A 26,698-nucleotide genomic window follows, 5' to 3' on the forward strand; every position below is an offset into this window, starting at 1 on the left:
TTTGTGTCCAGCTGCATCAATCTGTGCGTGGACCCCCAATATGCAAACACCAAGTGTCACTACATACTGAGGTTCTACCTGTCCCCGGTGTTACGAAGGATGGGCCTGGCCTCATTGCCGCGGAACGTTCCAAGTTGTTGGACCGTACCGTACCACCTGTCCTTCGTGGAAATGTTTTTGAAGAAAAACACCTTTGACCACAAGGCAATGAATCAGTGGTCAGCACGTAATGTCCTCGAGGCCCTCAGGGAAAAGGAGACCGTGGAGGACGTTGGATGGTTCCCTGAGCAGACTGCCAGAGTCATCTGGCAGAACGCCTCATCACCAGAACTTTCAAACAAGCACCAAGACCTAGCTTGGCTGGTGGTGAGAAGGGCCCTCCCTGTCAGATTCTTCATGCACACCCGAAGGCTCTGCGCCAATGCACGCTGCCCTCGGAGTGGCTGTGGGGGAAATGAGACGGTCACACACCTCCTTGTGGAATGTGCCTTTGCAAAGAAGGTCTGGAGAGATGCAGTGGCATTTGTCAAGGTTTATCCCGAACAGATCTGTGACACAGGACTCTGTGCTCTACGGACTGTTTCCAGGGACACACACCGCGACAAATATCAACTGCTGCTGGAAGGTCATCAACTCGGTGAAAGACGCTCTTTGGTCTGCCCGAAACTTGCTGATCTTCCAGTGCAAAGAATTGTCCTCGACCGAGTGTTGCAGACTGGCACATTCCAAGGTCCAGGACTACGTGCTGAGGGACGCACTCAAGCTTGGGGCAGCTGCCGCCAAGGCGCAATGGGGAAAGACCACTGTGTAAGGTCTTTCCAGCAAATGTACACCGAGGGGCGGGTAACAGTGTAAACCCCCCTCGGTCTGGGCCACCAACACTCCAATGTATAAAACAAACATGACAATGTAAATATTTAAGAAGGAATTGAAACGTAGAGTGACATGTGTATAATATTATCAAAATTGAATGGAAGAAAGTCAAAGCAATGTGTAACTCTGACGGAAATGTACAGTCAAGACAATTCGAAATGTCAAGACAATTCGAAATGTCCTGTAATGCTTATGATAAATTTTATGAATAAAGTATATTTTTTTGAATAAAAAACTTGTCCCCACAAACAGGGACCAGACGGAACAGCGCTCATGGGGGTCTTCAAGGGGATTGGAGGTCCCCAGCTGCATGCCCTTTGGACAGGGTGGTGCCCTGCCATTCCTGGTGCCACCTGGCCACCTGCCTGGCACTGCCAGCTGGCAGGGGCACTGCCATGGTGCGAAGCTGACATTTTTTGTGCTTGTGTGGTTGTGCTGGGGTTGCCTGGCGTAAGTGTTGGGGGGGCCCAGGGACCCTCCCATATCGCGTTCGGGCTCTGGGGGGGGGGGGGTTATGTGAGGCCGTGTGTTCCTCATTCAGGCCCCTTATTCAAAGCGAGTGCCGGCAAACGCACGGCTAAACGCACTCACTACAGGACTTTGTTCCCTTTTGGGAAGATCACACCCAGAGTCTTTGAATATTTTGAAGGCAGAGCTAGATAGATTCTTTATAAGAGAGGGACGTGAAAGGTTATCTACGTTAGGTGGGAATGTGGAATTGGGAATGCAATCAAATCGGTCATGACCTTATTGAATGGCAGAGCAGGCGAGAGGGGCCGAGTGACCTACTCCTGCTCCTAACTCATATGCTTAGAAATTATTGCCAGCTTATCAATTATGTTTTAAAAATCTGCTGTTCTGACACAATAGAAAGTTGATTGTATTGCTTATGGAGATTTTGTCTTTGGGACTTTTTTTTAACAAAAGCACAGTTACAAAGGATGGTCACCTTCTGACAATGACATGATTGTATTATTGCTTAAAGCTGCTACTGACACCTGTTTGAATGCTGATTTTGATGATATATGGGCCGAAATTCTCTGGTCATCGGGATTCTCTTTTCCTCCTGGCAGCGCACTCCCGCTCGTCGGTTTCCTGGCGGTGTGGAGTGGCTTCAATGGGAAATCCCATTGACAAGTGGTAGGAGTAGAGAATCCCATCACCAGTGAACGGCACACCACCGGAGAATCCTGCCCATGGAATGAGAGAACTACATTAACACAGACAGTGTTGAATAAAGCCCGTGTATTATTTTTAGATTAACCGCTTCATTGTTGGGCTCCACACAAAAATTTGAAATCCAACAAGGTTAGGCAAAACCTAATGCTTTCATGATTAATTATCCTGATTTTTTTAATTTAAAAGAAGTGGGGGTGGAGGGGATTGGAGGTCAAAGGGTGGGGGCTCAGGGGTGAAGGGTGTGAGAGGTTAGGGGTAGGGGGGGAAATCAGGGGTCAGGGGGAGTCCCTTTGGTGTCGCTGTGGGTGCTAGCAATAGTTCCCCAAAAGTTAGAAGCAATTGTAATTCTTCTACCTTTTTCTGGGTAACTATTAGTGTAACCCTGGCAGAACCATCCAAAGTTTGCAATTTAAATTGTGTTTCTGGATGGTTCCCAACAGATTAAGTCTACACTAATATTTTCCAGAATAACTCAAAAGAATAAAAATATTTTTTCCCTGCATGATGGTAAGAAAATGGATGGTCCAGACGAAGTTGACACTTCTGGGCAACTGCCATGCAAATACTGCAGCATTTAATGGTAAATAATCCAGTGTGCTCCAATTCACCGCTAATCATTGGATTTTATTGGCTGTTTTACAATGTAATTTGAAAAGTCTGGACTGAAACATTATGCTCTAATTCCCTCTAACAGTGTGACCCTCAGTTGTGCGGTAATGTAATAAGACCATAAGACGTAGGAGCAAAAGTAGGCTATTCGGCCCAGCGTATCAGCTTCACTATTCAATCGGACCATGACTGATCTGAAATGATAACCCTCAACTCCACTTTCCCGCTTTAACCCTATAGCCCTTGATTCCATGACTGATTAAATAACTGATGTACTAAGAATCATTTTAATTTTAACGCCCTGTTGAATGTATTTATACTTCCTTTCTTGTGGTAGGCACCATGAGAAGATGACAAGCTGTTTCCAGCCCTCTGCCTGGGCTGCTCAAACCAACTGCCCTGAGGTGATTAAAGTAACCCAACAAACTCAAGTTTTCACAACTACTCCTGTGTGTGATGCTGTGCGTCACCCCTCCTCCCCCGCAGCCCTCTTCCCCTCTATGGCATGGACAGCACCATGGAATTAGAGTCTGCTATGCCAGAACGCTGCATTCATCATTGCACTTGTCACAAATTGATAGATGACTGCAAATGTATCCCAACTCCTGCGAAGCACAGGAAATGTATTTATTCACTTCTATGGCAGGGGTTTGCCCCTCCCATTCGCGTCGGCCCAGTTTGGCGACGGGAGCGACAAATATCGCGAGAAGACAAAAGTCGCTTTTCACCAAGACATCAAACCAGAAAGCAAAGCCCCCTCCTCCCATCAGAGACGGGTCAAGTTTCCCAACGTTCAACATGGGGAACCTCATTATAATAAATTTATTCATAAACAGGAATCATCTCCCCCCCCCATATCAAAAAATCCATCCACAGCTGCATGATGTCAAACCGGCGTGAAGCTAGACTGGTCTCAGAGTGCGTGCAGCTGGCATGCAACACTGCCGGGCAGCTCAACGTGAGTGCAACGCTCAGGGGGAGGGCCATGGCTGGGTTGTACCGGGCCGGGGGGGGCACCTGTGTGAACTGGTTTGCTCGTTATGCACTTGGATGGCCTTTACAAATTGCACCTGGATCTTCAAGTATCTGATTTGCTGTTGGAGCGGGCAAATCAGAGGCCACGATGTGTTGTGGAACCCGTGACTTCCAGTTGTTTTTTCTAAGTCCTGAACTATGTGGCAGGGAAAGTCGCCATTGCCATCAGCAGCTCCAATGCCATTTTACCTGCCTGACATCAACCTTTGTTGCTATCGGAGAAAATCCCAGCCTATGTCTCCCATTTTCTTCCTCCTCTCCAAGTATAAATTTGATGTGTTAAGTAAGGCATACCCCTGGCCACGTCACAGCTCCAAAATGATCAACAGATTCGTGGATGGTGATCTCGTAACCTGCAAACAGGTAACATTCCTTTGGAAAGTAGCCGAAAACTGAGGGGGACCAAATCCGATGAACGTCACCTGACGACTTTTTAGCATCCATTCGAATTTCTAATGGAAAGAAAACATAAATCTATAATTGACAAAGAAAATATAATTTGAATTGAAATGATAATATGCTATCAACAATTCATCCATTCATATATAGAGTGATGACATGTGCGCAGCACGGTAGCATAGTGGTTAGCACAGTTGCTTCACAACTTCAGGGTCCCAGGTTCGGTTCCCGGCTTGGGTCACTGGCTGTGTGGAGTCTGCACGTTCTCTCCGTGTGTGCGTGGGTTTCCTCCGGGTGCTCCGGTTTCCTCCCACAGTCCAAAGATGTGCAGGTTCGGTGGATTGGCCATTCTAAATTGCCCTTGGTGTCCAAAAAGGTTAGGTGGGATTACAGGGATAAAGGGGATAGGGTGGAGGTGTGGGGTTTAAGTAGGGTGCTCAATCCAAGGGCCGGTCAGGACTCGATGGGCTGAATGGCCTCTTTCTGCACTGTAAATTCTATGAAATCTGTGAAATGACATATTGCTCTTTGTATAAGATGCATAATGTTATACATAATTGAAAATAAACCCTGATTAAGATCTACCTTCCATTTTCTCACTTAGAATATCCTCAGGGGTGTGGTGTTCTTTGTGTTGCTAATTTCAGGAAGATTGGCGTAGTGTTCACAAAGACCACAAAATAGCTTTAACTTGAACAAAGGTATAAATTTATTAACGCTACTTACTTAGATTTGACACTCCTATATAATGCACAGTTGAAAATTAACATAATTAACACTCTTCACTCATCTACTACTAATCGTTGCACTATTATAAACTATGATCTGCTCTCACTCACACTATCTTTCCTTCAGTCTGTACTCTAGCTATCTCCTTCATTTCTCTCCCCATATGTCTTATATACTTGTAATTCTAGCTCCCTCTAGTGGCTGATCTAGACATTTAATTAACCCTTGCAGTTCGTACATTTATGATGATGCCACAGGGGTGAGTAACTAAAATGTTCACTTGCCTCCGAGATAAACCTCTGCCTAATCTTTAATAATTTTGCTTCTCCTTATCTCTGTAATCTCCACCAGCCCTACAACTTTCCTCATGCCTGAATTCTTTGTCTCTCCAAGCTAGCATCTTGTCCACCATTTCCCTTCATTCCACAGTTTGTGGTGTTACCTTGAGCCACTTCCACGCTCTGGAATTCCCTCCTACACATCTCTACATCCCTCTCCTCATCTATATCCCTCTTGAGTTTGCATCTGTGAATCATCTAAGTTTGTATTTTTATGGTAAAGGTGCAATATCAAGGAAAGTTGGTGTTATTCAAGATATATTTAATTTAAGGTATGGTGTGGGAGAACTGCTAGAAAACACATTTCAAATGTGTGACTGCTCACTTGTTATAAAGGGTGGGATTCTCCGGCCACTTTGTGCTCTCATTTGAGCGCAACATGGTCGGGGAATGGCCGGGAGAGGCTTGCAACGAGCCTCCCGACAAGCTCGGTGCCTCCCAGGAATCGCCGATGTAAGGAGTGGGAACCCTGCCCAAAATGGGCAGGACCAAATGACTGTTGCGGAAGTAGGTTGTAAAGCTACTTACGACCTACTTGGCCAGGATCCACCGGTCTCCCTCAATTCTCCAGCCACCCAAGGGCAGCTGTAGCCGGGCACTGATTAGTGCTGGTCCACACAAACATGGACCAGGCGGAACGGTACCTGGTGGTCCCACATGCCAGCGGAGACCCCACGTGAGGTCCCCGAACATCGTGAGGACACGCGTCTCACGCGGTCGGGGACTTGGCCCATCATGGGTGGAGCATCGGGGGCGGAGCATCGGGGTGGAGCCTGACAATTTCATTGTCAGCGATCGGAGAATCCAGCCCACACTGGAATTGTCCAAGTGTACCCGAACAGGCAACGGTGTGTGGCGACTAGGAGATTTTCACAGTAACTTCATTGCAGTGTTAATGTAAGTCTACTTGTGACATTAATATAGATTATTAACCGCCATCCAGTGTGAAACGTGCTCTGTCAATGGCTGATCGTTCTTCCAATGTGCTCCCTCAGGTGGACATAAGCTGCAGAGTGAGCTGCTAACTTATAAAAAGTCAAAAGAGAAAATGCTGGAAAATCTCAGGTCTGGCAGCATCTATAAGGACAGAAAAGGGCTAATGTTTTGAGTCCAGATGACCCTTTGTCAAAGATAAAAGGCATAGAAAGTGGGAGATACTTGTACTGTGGGGTGAGGGAATGAAAGATTAGTCATAACCACAGAAATCAAGGGAAGAGAGTGTTAATGGGAGTCCCCAGAGAGAATAAAAGGTGTGAAAGTCCAAACAGCAGAGAACCTAAAATCAGAGGCTAAGCGGTGACAGATGTGGATGTGGGGGGAGGGGGTGACATGAGTGCGAGAGAGGTAAAATGAGAAAAAGGTGGGGGAGAAGGGGGAAGCAAAGGGGACAAAAGGTAAGGAAGGGGGGATAAGATAGGGGGGAAAGAGTGGGGGGAAAATATACATAAAGAAATAAATATAAGGTAAAAGACAGTTAAAACGGAATGGAATTAAAACCAAGGGGTCGCGATGGGGTAGAGCTAATCATCTGAAGTTGTTGAATTCGATGTCGAGACCGGAAGGCTGTAGTGTGCCGAACCGGAAGATGAGATGCTGTTCCTCCAGTTTGCGTTGAGCTTCACTGGAACATTGCAGCAGGCCAAGGACAAACATGTGGGCATGGGAGCAGGGTCTTGTGTTAAAATGGTCAGCAACGGGAAGGTCAGGGTCCAGAATGCACAGAGAGCGAAGGTGCTCAGCAAAGTGACCACCCAGTCTACGTTTGGTGTCTCCGATATAGAGGAGACCACATTGGGAGCAGCGAATGCAGTAGACCAAATTGGAAGAGATGCAAGTGAAATGATGCTTAACCTGGAATTAGTGTTTTTTTCCTGGGATGTTAAGCATGGAAGAGGTAAAGGGGCAGGTGTTACACCTTCTGTGATTGCATGGGAAGGCCATGGGTGATGGGAGAGGTGTTGGGTATGGTGGAGGAGTTACTAGATTGTCTCGGAGGGAACGGTCTCTGCGGAATGCTGACAGAAGGAGTGAAGGGAAGATGTGCTGATGGTAGCATCACGTGTTGGTGAAAATGGCGGAGAATTATGCTTTGCATACGGAGGTTGGTGGGATGAAATGTGAGCACGAGGGGGACTCTATCCTTGTTCTGGGAGGGAGGGGAGGGGGTGAGTGTAGTGGCACGGGAGATGAACCGCACACTGTTGAGGGCCCTGTCAACAACTGTAGGTGGGAAATCAGGCTGAGGAAGAAGGAACACATTTTCAAAGCACCACTTTGGAAAGTGGCATCATCGAAACAAATGCAACGGAGGCGAAGGAGCTGAGAGAAAGGGGTGGAGTCCTTTTTTTAAAATAATCTTTATTGTCACAAGTAGGCTTACATTAACACTCAATGAAGTCACTGTGAAAAGCCCCTAGTCGCCACATTCAGGGACCTGTTGGGTACACAGAGGGAGAATTCAGAATGTCCAATTCACCTAATAACATGTCTTTCGGGACTTGTGGGAGGAAACCGGAGCACCCGGAGGAAACCCACGCAAACACGGGGAGAACGTGCAGACACTGGGAGAACGTGCAGACTCCGCACAGACATTGATCCAAGCCGGGAATCAAACCTGGGACCCTGGCGCTGTGAAGCCATAGTGCTAACTGCTATGCTACTGTGCTGCCCCCTTATAGGATGTAGGGTGTGACGAGCTGTACTCCAGATAGCTGTGGGAGTCAGTGGGTTGTAATGTATATTAATAGATAGTCTATTGCCAGAAATGGAGCCAGAAAGGTCAAGAAGGGGAAGGGAAGTGACTGAGATGGACCAGGTGAACATGATGGAGGGGTGGAAACTGGAAACGAAGTTGGTGAATTTTTCCAGGTCCGGGTGAGAGCATTTTCCAGCATTTTCTCTTTTGGTTTCAGGTTCCAGCATCCGCAGTAATTTGCTTTTATAAAAGTCAATATCAGTGGGAAGACTGTGCCACGAGTGTCTGGGCAGCACTGACCTCAGTCCAAAGCAGCTTAAACATAAAGGTTGCCTGGCCAATTGGCCTACCTGCCAATCAAAAAGCAGACGGGCAAGGTAAAATCCCAGTCAACTGCTCTTTAATTCATTCCAATTGTTTTATTGATTGTTGGTGGGTGCGCTTCTGACTTGTACCCACTGAGCAAAATATCACGCGGGGGCGCAATGACTGACACAGGTACCCGATGTCTTCTCACATGATTTGATGCACTTCAAATCAGTAAGTACTGACTAACTTACTTACCTTGCAGGTCAGCTGTTTAGTTCGGGAGTGAGAGCTGGGACCTTAGAATCAGCGCGGGAATTTGATCAAGCGCGGGAGCTGCGAGGCAGAGGGGACCATTTAAAAGGTCGCTGCCTGGGGTGAGGTAAGTACTGACTAACTTACTTACCTTGCAGGTCAGCTGTTTAGTTCGGGAGTGAGAGCTGGGACCTTAGAATCAGCGCGGGAATTTGAAAAAGCACGGGAGCTGCGAGGCAGAGGGGACCGTTTAAAAGGTCGCAGCCTGGGTGAGGTAAGTACTGATTAACAACTTACTTACCTTGCAGGCCAAGTCGATTTCAGCAGGAGCGGAGCAGGCTAGTCCATTTCAGCGGGGGCAGTGCGTAAGTGATTTCTGGGAGGTAAGTCTCTCCTTTAAATTTTTTTTTTTTTAAATTTTAGTGTTTAAGGTGGGAACAGGAAGTCGACCCGCGGACTTCTGGGAAGACCCTCACCAATAAGTTCTGGTGGAGAGGAAACCCGAGACACTACACGGGTAGTGTCTCCCACCCGCCCTCCTCCTCTAACCTAATAATAAAACCCATTGGTGTGAGGCAAGTACCATATTTTATTATTGTTATTAATATTTTTTTTATATAAAAAATTTAATTTAGTTGTTAGCCAGATCTTGGTAGAAAGTTAGAGGGATGGCAGGGAAGGGCGTGCAATGTTCCTCCTGCAGGATGTTTGAGGTGAGGGATGCCGTTAGTGTCCCTGCTGATTTTACCTGCAGGAAGTGCTGCCATCTCCAGCTCCTCCAAGACCGAGTTAGGGAACTGGAGCTGGAGTTGGAAGAACTTCGGATCATTCGGGAGGCAGAGGGGGTCATAGATAGCAGCTTCAGGGAATTAGTTACACCAAAGATTGGAGATAGATGGGTAACTGTAAGAGGGACTGGGGAAAAACAGTCAGTGCAGGGATCCCCTGCGGTTGTTCCCCTGAGAAACAAGTATACCGCTTTGGATACTTGTGGGGGGGGGGGGGCTTACCAGGGGTAAGCCATGGGGTACGGGCCTCTGGCACGGAGTCTGTCCCTGTTGCTCAGAAGGGAAGGGGGGAGAGGAGCAGAGCATTAGTAATTGGGGACTCTATAGTCAGGGGCACAGATAGGAGATTTTGTGGGAGCGTGAGAGACTCACGTTTGGTATGTTGCCTCCCAGGTGCAAGGGTACGTGATGTCTCGGATCGTGTTTTCCAGGTCCTTAAGGGGGAGGGGGAGCAGCCCCAAGTCGTGGTCCACATTGGCACTAACGACATAGGTAGGAAAGGGGATAAGGATGTCAGGCTGGCTTTCAGGGAGCTAGGATGGAAGCTCAGAACTAGAACAAACAGAGTTGTTATCTCTGGGTTGTTGCCCGTGCCACGTGATAGTGAGATGAGGAATAGGGAGAGAGAGCAATTAAACACGTGGCTACAGGGATGGTGCAGGCGGGAGGGATTCAGATTTCTGGATAACTGGGGCTCTTTCTGGGGAAGGTGGGACCTCTACAGACAGGATGGTCTACATCTGAACCTGCGGGGCACAAATATCCTGGGGGGGAGATTTGTTAGTGCTCTTTGGGGGGGTTTAAACTAATGCAGCAGGGGCATGGGAACCTGGATTGTAGTTTTAGGGTAAGGGAGAATGAGAGTATAGAGGTCAGGAGCTCAGATTTGACCTCGCAGGAGGGGGCCAGTGTTCAGGTAGGTGGTTTGAAGTGTGTCTACTTCAATGCCAGGAGTATACGAAATAAGGTAGGGGAACTGGCAGCATGGGTTGGTACCTGGGACTTCGATGTTGTGGCCATTTCGGAGACATGGATAGAGCAGGGACAGGAATGGATGTTGCAGGTTCCGGGGTTTAGGTGTTTTAGTAAGCTCAGAGAAGGAGGCAAAAGAGGGGGAGGTGTGGCGCTCCTAGTCAAGAGCAGTATTACGGTGGCGGAGAGGATGCTAGATGGGGACTCATCTTCCGAGGTAGTATGGGCTGAGGTTAGAAACATGAAAGGAGAGGTCACACTGTTGGGAGTCTTCTATAGGCCTCCAAATAGTTCTAGGGATGTAGAGGAAAGGATGGCGAGGATGATCCTGGATAAGAGCGAAAGTAACAGGGTAGTTATTATGGGAGACTTTAACTTTCCAAATGTTGACTGGAAAAGATATAGTTCGAGTACATTAGATGGGTCGTTTTTTGTACAGTGTGTGCAGGAGGGTTTCCTGACACAGTTTGTTGACAGGCCAACAAGAGGCGAGGCCACATTGGATTTGGTTTTGGGTAATGAACCAGGCCAGGTGTTGGATTTGGAGGTAGGTGAGCACTTTGGGGACAGTGACCACAATTCGGTGACGTTTACGTTAAGGATGGAAAGGGATAAGTATACACCACAGGGCAAGAGTTATAGCTGGGGGAAGGGAAATTATGATGCCATTAGACGTGACTTGGGGGGGATAAGGTGGAGAAGTAGGCTGCAAGTGTTGGACACACTGGATAAGTGGAGCTTGTTCAAGGATCAGCTACTGCGTGTTCTTGATAAGTGTGTACCGGTCAGGCAGGGAGGAAGGTGCCGAGCGAGGGAACCATGGTTTACCAAAGAAGTGGAATCTCTTGTTAAGAGGAAGAAGGAGGCCTATGTGAAGATGAGGTGTGAAGTTTCAGTTGGGGCGATGGATAGTTACAAGGTAGCGAGGAAGGATCTAAAGAGAGAGCTAAGACGAGCAAGGAGGGGACATGAGAAGTATTTGGCAGGAAGGAGCAAGGGAAACCCAAAAGCTTTCTATAGGTATGTCAGGAATAAGCGAATGACTAGGGAAAGAGTAGGACCAGTCAAGGACAGGGATGGGAAGTTGTGTGTAGAGTCTGAAGAGATAGGCGAGATACTAAATTAATATTTTTCGTCAGTATTCACTCAGGAAAAAGATAATGTTGTGGAGGAGAATGCTGAGCTCCAGGTAAATAGATTAGATGGCATTGAGGTACGTAGGGAAGAGGTGTTGGCAATTCTGGACAGGCTGAAAATAGATAAGTCCCCGGGACCTGATGGGATTTATCCTAGGATTCTCTGGGAGGCCAGGGAAGAGATTGCTGGACCATTGGCTTTGATTTTTATGTCATCATTGGCTACAGGAATAGTGCCAGAGGACGGGGGGATAGCAAATGTGGTCCCTTTGTTCAAAAAGGGGAGCAGAGACAACCCCGGCAACTATAGACTGGTGAGCCTCACGTCTGTAGTGGGTAAAGTCTTGGAGGGGATTATAAGAGACAAGATTTATAATCATCTAGATAGGAATAATATGATCAGGGATAGTCAGCATGGCTTTGTGAAGGGTAGGTCATGCCTCACAAACCTTATCGAGTTCTTTGAGAAGGTGACTGAACAGGTAGACGAGGGTAGAGCAGTTGATGTGGTGTATATGGATTTCAGCAAAGCGTTTGATAAGGTTCCCAACGGTAGGCTATTGCAGAAAATACGGAGGCTGGGGATTGAGGGTGATTTAGAGATGTGGATCAGAAATTGGCTAGCTGAAAGAAGACAGAGGGTGGTGGTTGATGGGAAATGTTCAGAATGGAGTTCAGTCACAAGTGGAGTACCACAAGGATCTGTTCTGGGGCCGTTGCTGTTTGTCATTTTTATCAATGACCTAGAGGAAGGCGCAGAAGGGTGGGTGAGTAAATTTGCAGACGATACTAAAGTCGGTGGTGTTGTCGATAGTGTGGAAGGAAGTAGCAGGTTACAGAGGGATATAGATAAGCTGCAGAGCTGGGCTGAGAGGTGGCAAATGGAGTTTAATGTAGAGAAGTGTGAGGTGATTCACTTTGGAAGGAATAACAGGAATGTGGAATATTTGGCTAATGGAAAAGTTCTTGAAAGTGTGGATGAGCAGAGGGATCTAGGTGTCCATGTACATAGATCCCTGAAAGTTGCCAACCAGGTTGATAGGGTGGTGAAGAAGGCCTATGGAGTGTTGGCCTTTATTGGTAGAGGGATTGAGTTCCGGAGTCAGGAGGTCATGTTGCAGCTGTACAGAACTCTGGTACGGCCGCATTTGGAGTATTGCGTACAGTTCTGGTCACCGCATTATAGGAAGGACGTGGAGGCTTTGGAGCGGGTGCAGAGGAGATTTACCAGGATGTTGCCTGGTATGGAGGGAAAATCTTATGAGGAAAGGCTGATGGACTCGAGGTTGTTTTCGTTGGAGAGAAGGTTAAGAGGAGACTTAATAGAGGCATACAAAATGATTAGGGGGTTGGATAGGGTGGACAGTGAGAGCCTTCTCCCGCGGATGGAAATGGCTGGCACGAGGGGACATAACTTTAAACTGAGGGGTAATAGATCTCGGACAGAGGTCAGAGGTAGGTTCTTTACGCAAAGAGTAGTGAGGTCGTGGAATGCCCTACCTGCAACAGTAGTGAACTCACCAACATTGAGGGCATTTAAAAGTTTATTGGATAAACATATGGATGATAATGGTATAGTGTAGGTTAGATGGCTTTTGTTTCGGTGCAACATCGTGGGCCGAAGGGCCTGTACTGCGCTGTATCGTTCTATGTTCTATGTTCTATGTCCATGGCGGGCATGTGCCTGCTCAAGTAATGTAAAATTCTGGCCGAGACTTTGCTGTCAGTTTGTGCAGAGTAGCACGGCTGAATGTTGACAGTTTCACACTCATTACCATGAGAAATTCCCGGGCATAGCAATCCACTCATTGCTCCTACTGTTGTTCTTCCACCTGCCATTTTCTTTTCCACGAAACCTGAGTTTGACCATCTGGCTCTGCAAGGTGGTCACCAAACAATCATTTTGACGTGCAGCTGTCAGAATTTTCTTCTGCAGACTACAGTTTCAACTTATTTTTTAAAATATTAGCACAGATTGCGGTCCGCAGAATCCTGGGGTTCCGTGGGAGGCCCCCAGGTGTTCTGCGGGGAGCCATGGACACGTCACCAACTGTCACAAAGCGTGCAAAATGTCCGCCCCAAACCGTTGATTCCGCTGTTCGCCAGAATTCAGAAGAAAGCAAACAATCGAATTGGCTGATCAGAGTCCGGCCTCTCTGCGGACTGGCTCTTTACTCAGCCTATCAGCAGCCAATTTGTCAGAGAAGCCGGTCTCCGGTTGGCCAATTTGATTTTCTCCCGTTCTCCTGTTGCTGGGCATAAAAGCGGCAAGCGGCGACCTGAGCGGCGATTAGGAGCAGCAGCAGCAGCAGTGGTATCCGAAGAAGGTGAAGAGCGACGGCGAACCTTCCGAGGCCCATGAGGAGCGGCAACAGTATCTGAGGAGGGGCGAATGCGCTTTCATGCTTTCTCTTCTGCTAACAGAAGTGAAATATCTTCTAAAATGGGTGCGACTTGCAGAGGCTAATGTTACGTGGCCACGGGAGGGTGGCTTAGCCAGGAGTTTATGTTACAGGGCCATGGGAGGGTGCTTAGCCAGGAGTTAATGTTACAGGGGCATGGGAGGGTGCTTAGCCAGGAGTTAATGTTACAGGGCTATGGGAGGGTGCTTAGCCAGGAGTTAATGTTACAGGGCCATGGGAGGGTGCTTAGCCAGGAGTTAATGTTACAGGGCCATGGGAGGGTGCTTAGCCAGGAGTTAATGTTACAGGGGCATGGGAGGGTGCTTAGCCAGGAGTTAATGTTACAGGGCTATGGGAGGGTTCTTAGCCAGGAGTTAATGTTACAGGGCTATGGGAGGGTACTTAGCCAGGAGTTAATGTTACAGGGCTATGGGAGGGTGCTTAGCCAGGAGTTAATGTTACAGGGCCATGGGAGGGTGCTTAGCCAGGAGTTAATGTTACAGGGCCATGGGAGGGTGCTTAGCCAGGAGTTAATGTTACAGGGGCATGGGAGGGTGCTTAGCCAGGAGTTAATGTTACAGGGCTATGGGAGGGTTCTTAGCCAGGAGTTAATGTTACAGGGCTATGGGAGGGTACTTAGCCAGGAGTTAATGTTACAGGGCTATGGGAGGGTGCTTAGCCATGAGTTAATGTTACAGGGGCATGGGAGGGTGCTGAGCCAGGAGTTTATGTTACAGGGCCATGGGAGGGTGCTTAGCCAGGAGTTTATGTTACAGGGCCATGGGAGGGTGCTTAGCCAGGAGTTAATGTTACGTGGCCATGGGAGGGTGCTTAGCCAGGAGTTAATGTTACATGGCTATGGGAGGGTGCTTAGCCAGGAGTTAATGTTACAGGGCCATGGGAGGGTGCTTAGCCAGGAGTTAATGTTACAGGGCCATGGGAGGGTGCTTAGCCAGGAGTTAATGTTACAGGGGCATGGGAGAGTGCTTAGCCAGGAGTTAATGTTACAGGTCCATGGGAGGGTGCTTAGCCAGGAGTTAATGTTACAGGGGCATGGGAGGTTGCTTAGCCAGGAGTTAATATTACAGGGGCATGGAAGGGTGCTTAGCCAGGAGTTAATGTTACAGGGGCATGGGAGGGTGCTTAGCCAGGAGTTAATGTTACAGGGCCATGGGAGGGTGCTTAGCCAGGAGTTAATGTTACAGGGGCATGGGAAGGTGCTTAGCCAGGAGTTAATGTTACAGGGCTATGGGAGGGTGCTTAGCCAGGAGTTAATGTTACAGGGCCATGGGAGGGTGCTTAGCCAGGAGTTAATGTTACGTGGCCATGGGAGGGTGCTTAGCCAGGAGTTAATGTTACATGGCTATGGGAGGGTGCTTAGCCAGGAGTTAATGTTACAGGGCCATGGGAGGGTGCTTAGCCAGGAGTTAATGTTACAGGGCCATGGGAGGGTGCTTAGCTAGGAGTTAATGTTACAGAGGCATGGGAGGGTGCTTAGCCAGGAGTTAATGTTACAGGGCCATGGGAGGGTGCTTAGCCAGGAGTTAATGTTACAGGGGCATGGAAGGGTGCTTAGCCAGGAGTTAATGTTACAGGGCCATGGGAGGGTGTCTTAGCCAGGAGTTAATGCTTCAGGGCTTTGGGAGGGTGGCTTAGCCAGGAGTTAATGTTACGTGGCCATGGGAGGGTGGCTTAGCCAGGAGTTAATGTTACGTGGCCATGGGAGGGTGGCTTAGCCAGGAGTTAATGTTACAGGGGCTATGGGAGGGTACTTAGCCAGGAGTTAATGTTACGTGGCCACGGGAGGGTGGCTTAGCCAGGAGTTAATGTTACAGGGCCATGGGAAGGTGGCTTAGCCAGGAGTTAATGTTACGGGGCTATGGGAGGGTTCTTAGCCAGGAGTTAATGTTACAGGGCTATGGGAGGGTGCTTAGCCAGGAGTTAATGTTACAGGGGCATGGGAGGGTCTTAGCCAGGAGTTAATGTTACAGGGCCATGGGAGGGTGCTTAGCCAGGAGTTAATGTTACAGGGGCATGGAACGGTGCTTAGCCAGGAGTTAATGTTACAGGGGCATGGAAGGGTGCTTAGCCAGGAGTTAATGTTACAAGGGCATGGGAGGGTGCTTAGCCAGGAGTTAATGTTACAGGGCCATGGGAGGGTGCTTAGCCAGGAGTTAATGTTACAGGGCTATGGGAGGGTGCTTAGCCAGGAGTTAATGTTACAGGGCCATGGGAGGGTGCTTAGCCAGGAGTTAATGTTACGTGGCCATGGGAGGGTGCTTAGCCAGGAGTTAATGTTACAGGGCTATGGGAGGGTGCTTAGCCAGGAGTTAATGTTACAGGGCCATGGGAGGGTGCTTAGCCAGGACTTAATGTTACAGGGCCATGGGAGGGTGCTTAGCCAGGAGTTAATGTTACAGGGGCATGGAAGGGTGCTTAGCCAGGAGTTAATGTTACAGGGCCATGGGAGGGTGTCTTAGCCAGGAGTTAATGCTTCAGGGCTTTGGGAGGGTGGCTTAACCAGGAGTTAATGTTCCGTGGCCATGGGAGGGTGGCTTAGCCAGGAGTTAATGTTACGGGGCTTTGGGAGGGTGGCTTAGCCAGGAGTTAATGTTACGTGGCCATGGGAGGGTGGCTTAGCCAGGGGTTAATGTTACAGGGATATGGGTGGCTGGCTTAGCCAGGAGTTAATGTTACAGGGCTATGGGAGGGTGGCTTAGCCAGGAGTTAATGCTACAGGGCTTTGGGACGCTGGCTTAGCCAGGAGTTAATGTTACAGGGCTTTGGGAGGCTGGCTTAGCCAGGAGTTAATGTTACGTGGCCATGGGCGGGTGCTTAGCCAGGAGTTAATGTTACGTGGCCATGGGAGGGTGGCTTAGCCAGGAGTTAATGTTACAGGGCCATGGGAGGGCGGCTTAGCCAGGAGTTAATGTTACGTGGCCATGGGCGGGTGCTTAGCCAGGAGTTAATGTTACTTGGCCATGGGAGGGTGGCTTAGCCAGGAGTTAATGTTACAGGGCTATGGGAGGGTGGCTTAGCCAGGAGTTAATGTTACGTGGCCATCGGAGTGTGGCTTAGCCAGGAATTAATGTTACGTGGCTATGGGAGGATGACTTTGCCAGGAGTTAATGTTACAGGGCTATGGGAGGATGACTTTGCCAGGAGTTAATGTTACAGGGCTATGGGAGAGTGGCTTAGCCAGGAGTTAATGCTACAGGGCTTTGGGAGGGTGGCTTAGCCAGGAGTTAATGTTACAGGGGCATGGGAGGGTGGCTTAGCCAGGAGTTAATGTTACGGGGCTATGGGAGGGTGGCTTAGCCAGGAGTTAATGTTACAGGGCTTTGGGAGGGTGGCTTAGCCAGGAGTTAATGTTACGGGGCTATGGGAGGGTGGCTTAACCAGGAGTTAATGTTACAGGGCCATGGGAGGGTGGCTTAGCCAGGAGTTAAGGTTACAGGGCTATGGGAGGGTGGCTTAGCCAGGAGTTAATGTTACAGGGGCATGGGAGGGTGGCTTAGCCAGGAGTTAAGGTTACAGGGCTATGGGAGGGTGGCTTAGCCAGGAGTTAAGGTTACAGGGCCATGGGAGGGTGGCTTAGCTAGGAGTTAAGGTTACAGGGCTATGGGAGGGTGGCTTAGCCAGGAGTTAATGTTACGGGGCTATGGGATGGTGGCTTAGTCAATGTTACAGGGCTATGGGAAGGTGGCTTGGCCAGTAGTTAATGTTACAGGGCAATGGGAGGGTGGCTTAGCCAGGAGTTAATGATACGTGGCCATGGGCGGGTGCTTAGCCAGGAGTTAATGTTACGTGGCTATGGGAGGGTGCTTAGCCAGGAGTTAATGTTACAGGGCAATGGGAGGGTGGCTTAGCCAGGAGTTAATGATACGTGGCCATGGGCGGGTGCTTAGCCAGGAGTTAATGTTACGTGGCTATGGGAGGGTGCTTAGCCAGTAGTTAATGTTACAGGGCAATGGGAGGGTGGCTTAGCCAGGAGTTAATGATACGTGGCCATGGGCGGGTGCTTAGCCAGGAGTTAATGTTACGTGGCTATGGGAGGGTGCTTAGCCAGGAGTTAATGTTACAGGGCTATGGGAGGGTGCTTAGCCAGGAGTTAATGTTACAGGGCCATAGGAGGGTGCTTAGCCAGGAGTTAATGTTACGTGGCCATGGGAGGGTGCTTAGCCAGGAGTTAATGTTACAGGGCCATTGGACGGTGCTTAGCCAGGAGTTAATGTTACAGAGGCATGGGAGGGTGCTTAGCCAGGAGTTAATGTTACAGGGCAATGGGAGGGTGGCTTAGCCAGGAGTTAATGATACGTGGCCATGGGCGGGTGCTTAGCCAGGAGTTAATGTTACGTGGCTATGGGAGGGTGCTTAGCCAGTAGTTAATGTTACAGGGCAATGGGAGGGTGGCTTAGCCAGGAGTTAATGATACGTGGCCATGGGCGGGTGCTTAGCCAGGAGTTAATGTTACGTGGCTATGGGAGGGTGCTTAGCCAGGAGTTAATGTTACAGGGCTATGGGAGGGTGCTTAGCCAGGAGTTAATGTTACAGGGCCATGGGAGGGTGCTTAGCCAGGAGTTAATGTTACGTGGCCATGGGAGGGTGCTTAGCCAGGAGTTAATGTTACATGGCTATGGGAGGGTGCTTAGCCAGGAGTTAATGTTACAGGGCCATGGGAGGGTGCTTAGCCAGGAGTTAATGTTACAGGGGCATGGGAGGGTGCTTAGCCAGGAGTTAATGTTACAGGGGCATGGAAGGGTGCTTAGCCAGGAGTTAATGTTACAGGGGCATGGGAGGGTGCTTAGCCAGGAGTTAATGTTACAGGGGCATGGGAGGGTGCTGAGCCAGGAGTTAATGTTACAGGGCCATGGGAGGGTGCTTAGCCAGGAGTTAATGTTACAGGGGCATGGGAGGGTGCTTAGCCAGGAGTTAATGTTACAGGGCCATGGGAGGGTGCTTAGTCAGGAGTTAATGTTACAGGGGCATGGAACGGTGCTTAGCCAGGAGTTAATGTTACAGGGCCATGGGAGGGTGTCTTAGCCAGGAGTTAATGCTTCAGGGCTTTGGGAGGGGGGCTTAGCCAGGAGTTAATGTTACAGGGCCATGGGAGGGTGTCTTAGCCAGGAGTTAATGCTTCAGGGCTTTGGGAGGGGGGCTTAGCCAGGAGTTAATGTTACGTGGCCATGGGAGGGTGGCTTAGCCAGGAGTTAATGTTACAGGGCATTGGGAGGGTGGCTTAGCCAGGAGTTAATGTTACAGGGATATGGGAGGCTGGCTTAGCCAGGAGTTAATGGTACAGGGCTTTGGGAGGCTGGCTTAGCCAGGAGTTAATGTTACAGGGGCATGGGAGGGTGGCTTAGCCAGGAGTTAATGTTACAGGGCTTTGGGAGGCTGGCTTAGCCAGGAGTTAATGTTACAGGGGCATGGGAGGGTGGCTTAGCCAGGAGTTAATGTTACAGGGCCATGGGAGGGCGGCTTAGCCAGGAGTTAATGTTACGTGGCCATGGGTGGGTGCTTAGCCAGGAGTTAATGTTACGTGGCCATGGGAGGGTGTCTTAGCCAGGAGTTAATGTTCCGTGGCCATGGGAGGGTGGCTTAGCGAGGAGTTAATGCTACAGGGCTTTGGGGGGGTGGCTTAGCCAGGAGTTAATGTTACAGGGCATTGGGAGCGTGGCTTAGCCAGGAGTTAATGTTACAGGGCATTGGGAGAGTGGCTTAGCCAGGAGTTAATGCTACAGGGCTACGGGAAGGTGGCTTAGCCGGTAGTTCATGTTACGTGGCCATGGGAGGATGACTTTGCCAGGAGTTAATGTTACAGGGCTATGGGAGGGTGGCTTAGCCAGGAGTTAATGTTACAGGTCTATGGGACGGTGTCTTAGCCAGGAGTTAATGCTACAGGGCTTTGGGAGGGTGGCTTAGCCAGGAATTAATGTTACAGGGGCATGGGAGGGTGGCTTAGCCAGGAGTTAATGTTACAGGGCTTTGGGAGAGTGGCTTAGCCAGGAGTTAATGTTACGGGGCTATGGGAGTGTGGCTTAGCCAGGAGTTAATGTTACAGGGCTTTGGGAGGGTGGCTTAGCCAGGGGTTAATGTTACAGGGCTATGGGAGGGTGGCTTAGCCAGGAGTTAATGTTACAGGGCCATGGGAGGGAGGCTTAGCCAGGAGTTAATGTTACGGGGCTATGGGAGGGAGGCTTAGCCAGGAGTTAATGTTACAGGGCCATGGGAGGGTGGCTTAGCCAGGAGTTAAGGTTACAGGGCTATGGGAGGCTGGCTTAGTCAATGTTACGTGGCCATGGGGGGGTGCTTAGCCAGGAGTTAATGTTACAGGGCCATGGGAGGGTGGCTTAGCCAGGAGTTCATTTTACAGGGCTATGGGAGGGTGGCTTAGCCAGGAGTTAATTTTACAGGGGCTATGGGAGGGTGGCTTAGCCAGGAGTTAATGTTACAGGGCCATCTGAGGGGGGCTTAGCCAGGAGTTAATGTTACGTGGCCACGGGAAGGTGGCTTAGCCAGGAGTTAATGTTACAGGGCCATGGGAGGATGACTTTGCCAGGAGTTAATGTTACAGGGCTTTGGGATGGTGGCTTAGTCAATGTTACAGGGCTTTGGGGGGGGTGGCTTAGCCAGGAGTTAATGTTACAGGGCAATGGGAGGGTGGCTTAGCCAGGAGTTAATGTTACAGGGCTATGGGAGGGTGGCTCAGCCAGGAGTTAATGTTACAGGGCTTTGGGAAGGTGGCTTAGCCAGGAGTTAATGTTACGGGGCTATGGGATGGTGGCTTAGTCAATGTTACAGGGCTATGGGAAGGTGGCTTGGCCAGGAGTTAATGTTACAGGGCCATCGGAGGGGGGCTTAGCCAGGAGTTAATGTTACGTGGCCACGGGAAGGTGGCTTAGCCAGGAGTTAATGTTACAGGGCTATGGGAGGGTGGCTTAGCCAGGAGTTAATGTTACAGGGCTATGGGAGGGTGCTTAGCCAGGAGTTAATGTTACAGGGCTATGGGAGGGTGGCTTAGCCAGGAGTTAATGTTACGGGGCTATGGGAGGGTGGCTTAGCCAGGAGTTAATGTTACAGGGTTTTGGGAGGGTGGCTCGAAAAGAATTGTTTCCGTTTGATTTTTTTCTTGTACCTGTTTCATGGCAAAAATGGGGCAGCGACATTATGAGAATGTTTGGGGTTCCCTGATGCTCTTGAGAAGTCACCAAGGTTCCAGAGCTTGAAACGTTTGAAGATTTTTGACATTCTTATACTTGGTATTTGTACTCTCCATATATGTACACACATCCATGCTCTGGAGGAAAAATGTACATTTAATGTTAGGATGTTGATCAAATGCTCCAAACTATATATTGGTTAAATACCTTCATTTTCATCAGAAGAATCCATTTCTGACTGCTCTTCCTGGCGTTGGATTTCGAATTCTTCTTCACCTTCTGTAGATGTATCTACCGAAGAGATGGTTTCCATTGCCGAAAGATACTGCACAAGTCACAAATCAGATTAGTGAAGAATAATTGGATTGGATTGGTGTATTGTCACGTGTACCGAGGTACAGTGAAAAGTATTGTTCTGCGTGCAGCTCAAACAGATCATTCCGTACATGAAAAGAAAATACATAATAAGGCAAACATAAAATGCACAATGTAAATACACAGACCGAGGCATCGGGTGAAGCACAGAGGAGTAGTACCTGTTGGGTATCAGTTGAGTGGAGTTCAGTGACGAGCAGATGAGGGATGGTAAATAGGAGAATGCTGGCTCCCCCAGGAGGAGATTAGACTGAGGAACATTTCCTGGTGTTAGGAATGAACCCCTAATTGCTTTATGTTTGGGATAGAGATGGAAGATAAGAAGACAAATGCTCAGTGTTTTTATTTTTGTTTCATTTGCAGTTTGGTTTCATATTTATTCCAATTCCTTGCATCTATATTTTCACTCACTCCCAGTGTTGTTTTGAAATTATTTATCTTTTGCTGCTGTTGACTGTGACTCCCAGAATCCTGCAACTCAATAAAACATTGTTGCCTCAAATTAACAAAACAATAGTGTTTTAATTGATTCACGCAGGGCCACCCTCCAGCCAGTTGGATTGTTTTGGTACCCTCAAGATCTGCTTTTCAACTAATCCGATTGAACTGCCAATCCCATTGGCAAACCAGATATTTTCTTGAGAAATGCAATGATGATCGAGTGAATGATGCTGTCATCTTACAGTGTTTCTAATTGACTTGGAAGATGCTGGACCTGACATCTGCAGAGAAACCTCTGGAGCTAACCTCCAGGATGTAGAAACGAGCTGCACTGATCGATCACCCAAGCTCAGCTCAGTATATTTCCACAACCGCAGAGCTTAATTGTGAATTTGCACATGGATGGATGTAATATTCTTGAACAATCGTGGTGCCTTGTACCAGAGTGTTATTTGAATGAAGGAAGGGGGGCTACAGTTTTTTCCTTAGGTGGGGGAAGAGGTGGCTGCTTGGCCAATGCAGAATCCTGATTTCACCTGATCAGAGAGAGGCCTCCAAGTTGTTCTTTTGCCTCCCCCTTTGACTTGGTTCTGAACTTGTTTAAAAACTGTTAACCTCAAACATCTCCCGGGTCTGATGAAAGATTATCAACCTGAGAAATTGGTTATAATTCTCCCAGCAACTTGGGAGTCAGGTTTGGCAAAGTGGTGGATGAACAGGGTTAGGCTAGCTCCCTCACATGTTCCTGCCTCCATGCACTTTCACCGGGCGCAGCATTGCGGCATTGATAGCTCCCCACTCCGCAGTAACGGAAATCCAATTAAGGGAGGTGATCAGGCGGCATGTTTACACCATTCCAATTTTCCCAGAGGCAACAAGGACCCCCAGAGTTAACATAGTTCACAGGAGTTGGGTATAGAGCGGGAGAACCTCATGTCTCCAGCTCTAAATGCGATTGTTAAATAAAGATAATGGGAAACCTGCAGTCAAGCGTACGTAGATGTCTGCCATTACAGGAATCTCCCTTGGAGCTTACTCTCATCGATCAAATGCTGTGGGAAGGGGATGGGGTGTTGGGTGTGATGGACGAGTGGACCATGGTATCACGGAAGGAGTGGTCTCTGTGGGGCGAGGGGGCGGTGGAGATATGGGGGGGAACGACTGAAACAAGGTTTTGATCTGGGGATTGTCATGATATTCAGGTAAACATCATGGTGCATACATACTGATGAACAGATCAACGGACCAATCAATACACACACAACATCACAGGCCAGAGCATATACACTATAAAACGGGGAACACAACACTTCCCGTCCATTCCAGCAGGAGACAGCTCAGGGCACAGAGCTCACAACAAGCCACTCAGACATCCACCATGTGCTGAGGGCCACTCCAAGATAGTGTTAGGAATAGGTCCACAAATTCAAGGGATATGATCGAACCACAGTAACCAGTTTACCATTGTAAATATATGTTAGTAATAAAACTGAGTTGTACCATCCGCAACCGTGTTGGTTCGTCTGTGTAGCAGAGTACCCAACACAACATAGTACCAGGCTTGGAACCCGGTAACTGTGAGACCTACCTACGAATCCTCAGGAATCTGCCATTGTGCGCCATGGACACCGTCAGCACGCCGCAGCCGTTACAAATCGCTGGAAACCTCGGCGTCAATTGGAAGCTGTTCAAACAGCACTTCCAGCTCTTCCTGGAAGCCACCGAAAGGGAGAGCGCTTCGGACACCAGGAAAATCGCCCTCCTCCTCTCCACGGCAGCGCATCACGCCATCCATGTCTACAACTCCCTGGTGTTCGCGGAAGGTGAGGTGAAGACCAAGTACAAGACGGTCCTTCTCAAACTCGACCAACACTTCAGCGTCGAGGTAAACAAGAGTTTCGAGAGGTATCTCTTCCAGCAGCGCCTGCAGGGTAAGGATGAGCCCTTTCAATCTTTCCTTACACACCTCCGTATCCTCGCGCAGTCCTACGGTTACGACACCACCTCCGATTCAATGATTCGGGACCAGATTGTTTTTGGGGTCACCTCGGGCACCCTACGCCAGCAGCTCCTCAAAATTAAAGGCCTCACCCTAGCCTCCTTAATCGAAGCCTGTGTCCTTCATGAAAACGCAACCAGCCGCTACTCGAATCGGCGTGGCAGGGGTCCTACGCGACCGGATCGGCAAGGCAGGCGTCCTACGAGGCCGAACGGGTCCAGGCGATCAAGTTCCTCCCGACCTGCGGCCCGGACGAGAGCAGCCATTCCGCGCGCTTTCCACGGCCTCCCGCATTTGAGCGCGCGAAAAAAGACGTTGACGCAGAGGGACGTGATGCACAGGCGCGCTCGACGCAAGACCGAACTGCGCATGCGCGGTGGCGCAACGAACTGCATGACGTCACGACGTGCGGCAACTGCGGAGCTGCACATTTAAAGCGGCAATGTCCGGCGAAAAAACGACTGCCTCCGCTGTGGCAAGGTGGGCCACTACGCTGCCTGCTGTCAAGCAGCTCAACCTGTCAATGCTCCCCAATTCCGACAACCTCGCAGGGACGTGCGGACCATTCAGCCTCCTTACTACGAGTCGTGCCCAGACGATATCCAGACCAGTGACACAGACGACCAGGACGCCTTCCGTGTTGCGGTCATTGATGGGAACCGGATGTCTCCAGCCAGGACCCACCAACCGATGCCAGTGAACAGTGTCAATCCGGGTGATGAATGGTGTGCCACCCTAACGGTCAACCGATCACCGATAACATTCCGTCTGGACACTGGCACCTCCGCCAACCTCATAGCATGGTCAGCCTTCTATGCCATGAAGGTCAGACCACCAATTCGGCCATCCCGTTGCAAGATGGTCGACTACAATGGAAACGTTATCCTGGCCATAGAATCCTGCCAGCTCCAGGTGACACACAACACACATTCGGCCACACTCTCATTCGAGATAGTCGGATCATCAAAGGACTCCCTGCTAGGCGCACAGGCATGCAAGGTTCTCCACCTCGTGCAGCGGGTCCATGCTCTGTCTCCAGAAGGCACATCAGACTTCCCGGATGCAGAATTTAGGGCACAGCTTCAATCGCTCCTCAACCACAACCAGGAGGCATTCGAGGGCATCGGCACACTGGCCTAAACCTACAGAATACGACTCAAACCGGATGCCACCCTGATCATTTACGCACCTCGCAGGGTCCCAGCGCCACTCAAAGACCGCCTCAAGCAGCAGCTGCAGGATCTCCAGGACCAAGGAGTGCTATCCCGGGTCACGGAGCCCACGCCATGGGTCAGCTCCATGGTGTGTGTCAAGAAGCCCTCTGGCGAGCTCCGGATCTGCATTGATCCAAAAGACCTCAACAACATAATGAGGGAACACTACCCCATACCTAAACGGGAAGAGATCACGAGCGAAATGGCCCAGGCTAAAATCTTTACAAAGCTGGATGCCTCAAAGGGTTTTTGGCAGATCCAACTGGACCAGTCCAGCAGGAAGCTGTGCACCTTCAACATTCCTTTCGGCAGGTGCCGAAAAAAATAACAGAATGCCGTTTGGCATCATCTCGGCATCCGAGGTCTTTCACAGGATCATGGAACAGATGATGGAGGGCATCGAAGGGGTGCGCGTCTACGTTGACGACGTCATCATCTGGTCCACCACACCACAGGAGCACATCAATCATCTCCAGCGCGTCTTCGCGCGCATACGGGAAAACGGCCTGCGCCTCAACCGAACAAAGTGTTCTTTCGGCCAAACCGAGCTGAAGTTCCTGGGGGACCACATTTCCCGGTCAGGGGTCCGTCCGGATGCAGACAAGGTGAGCGCCATTACAGCCATGCCGCAGCCAGCAGACAAGAAAGCAGTGCTACGCTTCCTCGGCATGGTCAACCTCCTGGGGAAGTTCCCTCCCAACCTTGCCTCCCACACGACGGCTCTTCGCCACCTAGTCAAGAAGTCCACGGAGTTCCAGTGGCTGCCCGCGCACCAGAAGGAATGGGAGGAGCTCAAAATTAAGCTCACCACAGCCCCGGTATTGGTGTTTTTCGACACATCTCGTGACACTAAAATTTCGACTGATGCCAGCCAGTCTGGCATTGGGGCGGTACCCCTACAGCGGGATGACACTGCGTCATGGGCCCCGGTCGCCTATGCCTCGTGGGCCATGACCCCCACAGAACAGCGCTATGCGCAGATCGAAAAGGAGTGCCTGGGTTTGCTAACCGGTATAGACACGTTCCATGACTACGTGTATGGTCTCCCCCAGTTTACCGTTGAGACTGACCATCGCCCCCTGGTCAGCATTATACATAAGGACTTGAACGAAATGACCCCTCGCCTCCAGCGCATCCTACTCAAACTCAGGAGGTACGACTTCCAACTGGTCTACACCCCTAGAAAGGACCTTATCATTGTGGATGCCCTATCTAGAGCAGTGAGCACACCGCCCGACTCGGAGGGGTTCGTCTGTCAGGTCGAAGCGCAGGTGGCCTTCACATCGGCAAATCTGCCAGCCGATGACTCCAGTCTGGCCCGTATTCACCGGGAGACTGCGGCTGACCCCCTTCTACAACGTGTGATGCGCCACATGACGGGAGGGTGGCTCAAAGGACAGTGCCCGCAGTTCTACAATGTCCGGGACAACTTGGCCGTCATTGATGGTGTCCTCCTAAAGCTGGACCGGATTGTGATTCCGCACAGCATGCACAAGCTGGTCCTCGACCAACTACACAAAGGCCATCTGGGTGTCGAGAAGTGCAGACGGAGGGCCCGAGAGGCGGTATACTGGCCGGGCATCAGTGATGACATTGCCAATATGGTGCTCAACTGCCCCACCTGCCAAAGGTTTCAGCCGGCGCTACCTCCTGAGACGCTTCTGGCCCATGAGCTGGTGACGTCCCCCTGGGCGAAGGTGGGTGTGGACCTTTTTCACGCACTCGGCAGGGACTATGTAATCATCATTGATTACTTTTCAAACTATCCAGAGGTCATACGCCTGCACGATTTG

The 26,698-nt window shown here is 49.8% G+C and overlaps 1 protein-coding gene across 1 annotated transcript in view; it reads right to left on the reverse strand.

The window, feature by feature from the left end:
* LOC140391410 (protein-lysine methyltransferase METTL21C-like) overlaps positions 1-26,698 on the reverse strand; it is a 58,615-nt gene that overhangs the window by 11,682 nt on the left and 20,235 nt on the right. Inside the window, exons 2-3 of the mRNA XM_072475944.1 lie at positions 21,084-21,201; positions 3,991-4,148 (exon numbers count right to left, since the gene is read on the reverse strand). Of these exons, the coding sequence (XP_072332045.1) occupies positions 3,991-4,148; positions 21,084-21,189 (264 nt within the window). The 5' untranslated portion in view covers positions 21,190-21,201. The remainder of the gene's footprint in view (positions 1-3,990; positions 4,149-21,083; positions 21,202-26,698) is intronic.

The sequence above is a fragment of the Scyliorhinus torazame genome, chromosome 15, assembly GCF_047496885.1.
Source record: "Scyliorhinus torazame isolate Kashiwa2021f chromosome 15, sScyTor2.1, whole genome shotgun sequence".
Lineage (NCBI taxonomy): Eukaryota > Metazoa > Chordata > Chondrichthyes > Carcharhiniformes > Scyliorhinidae > Scyliorhinus > Scyliorhinus torazame.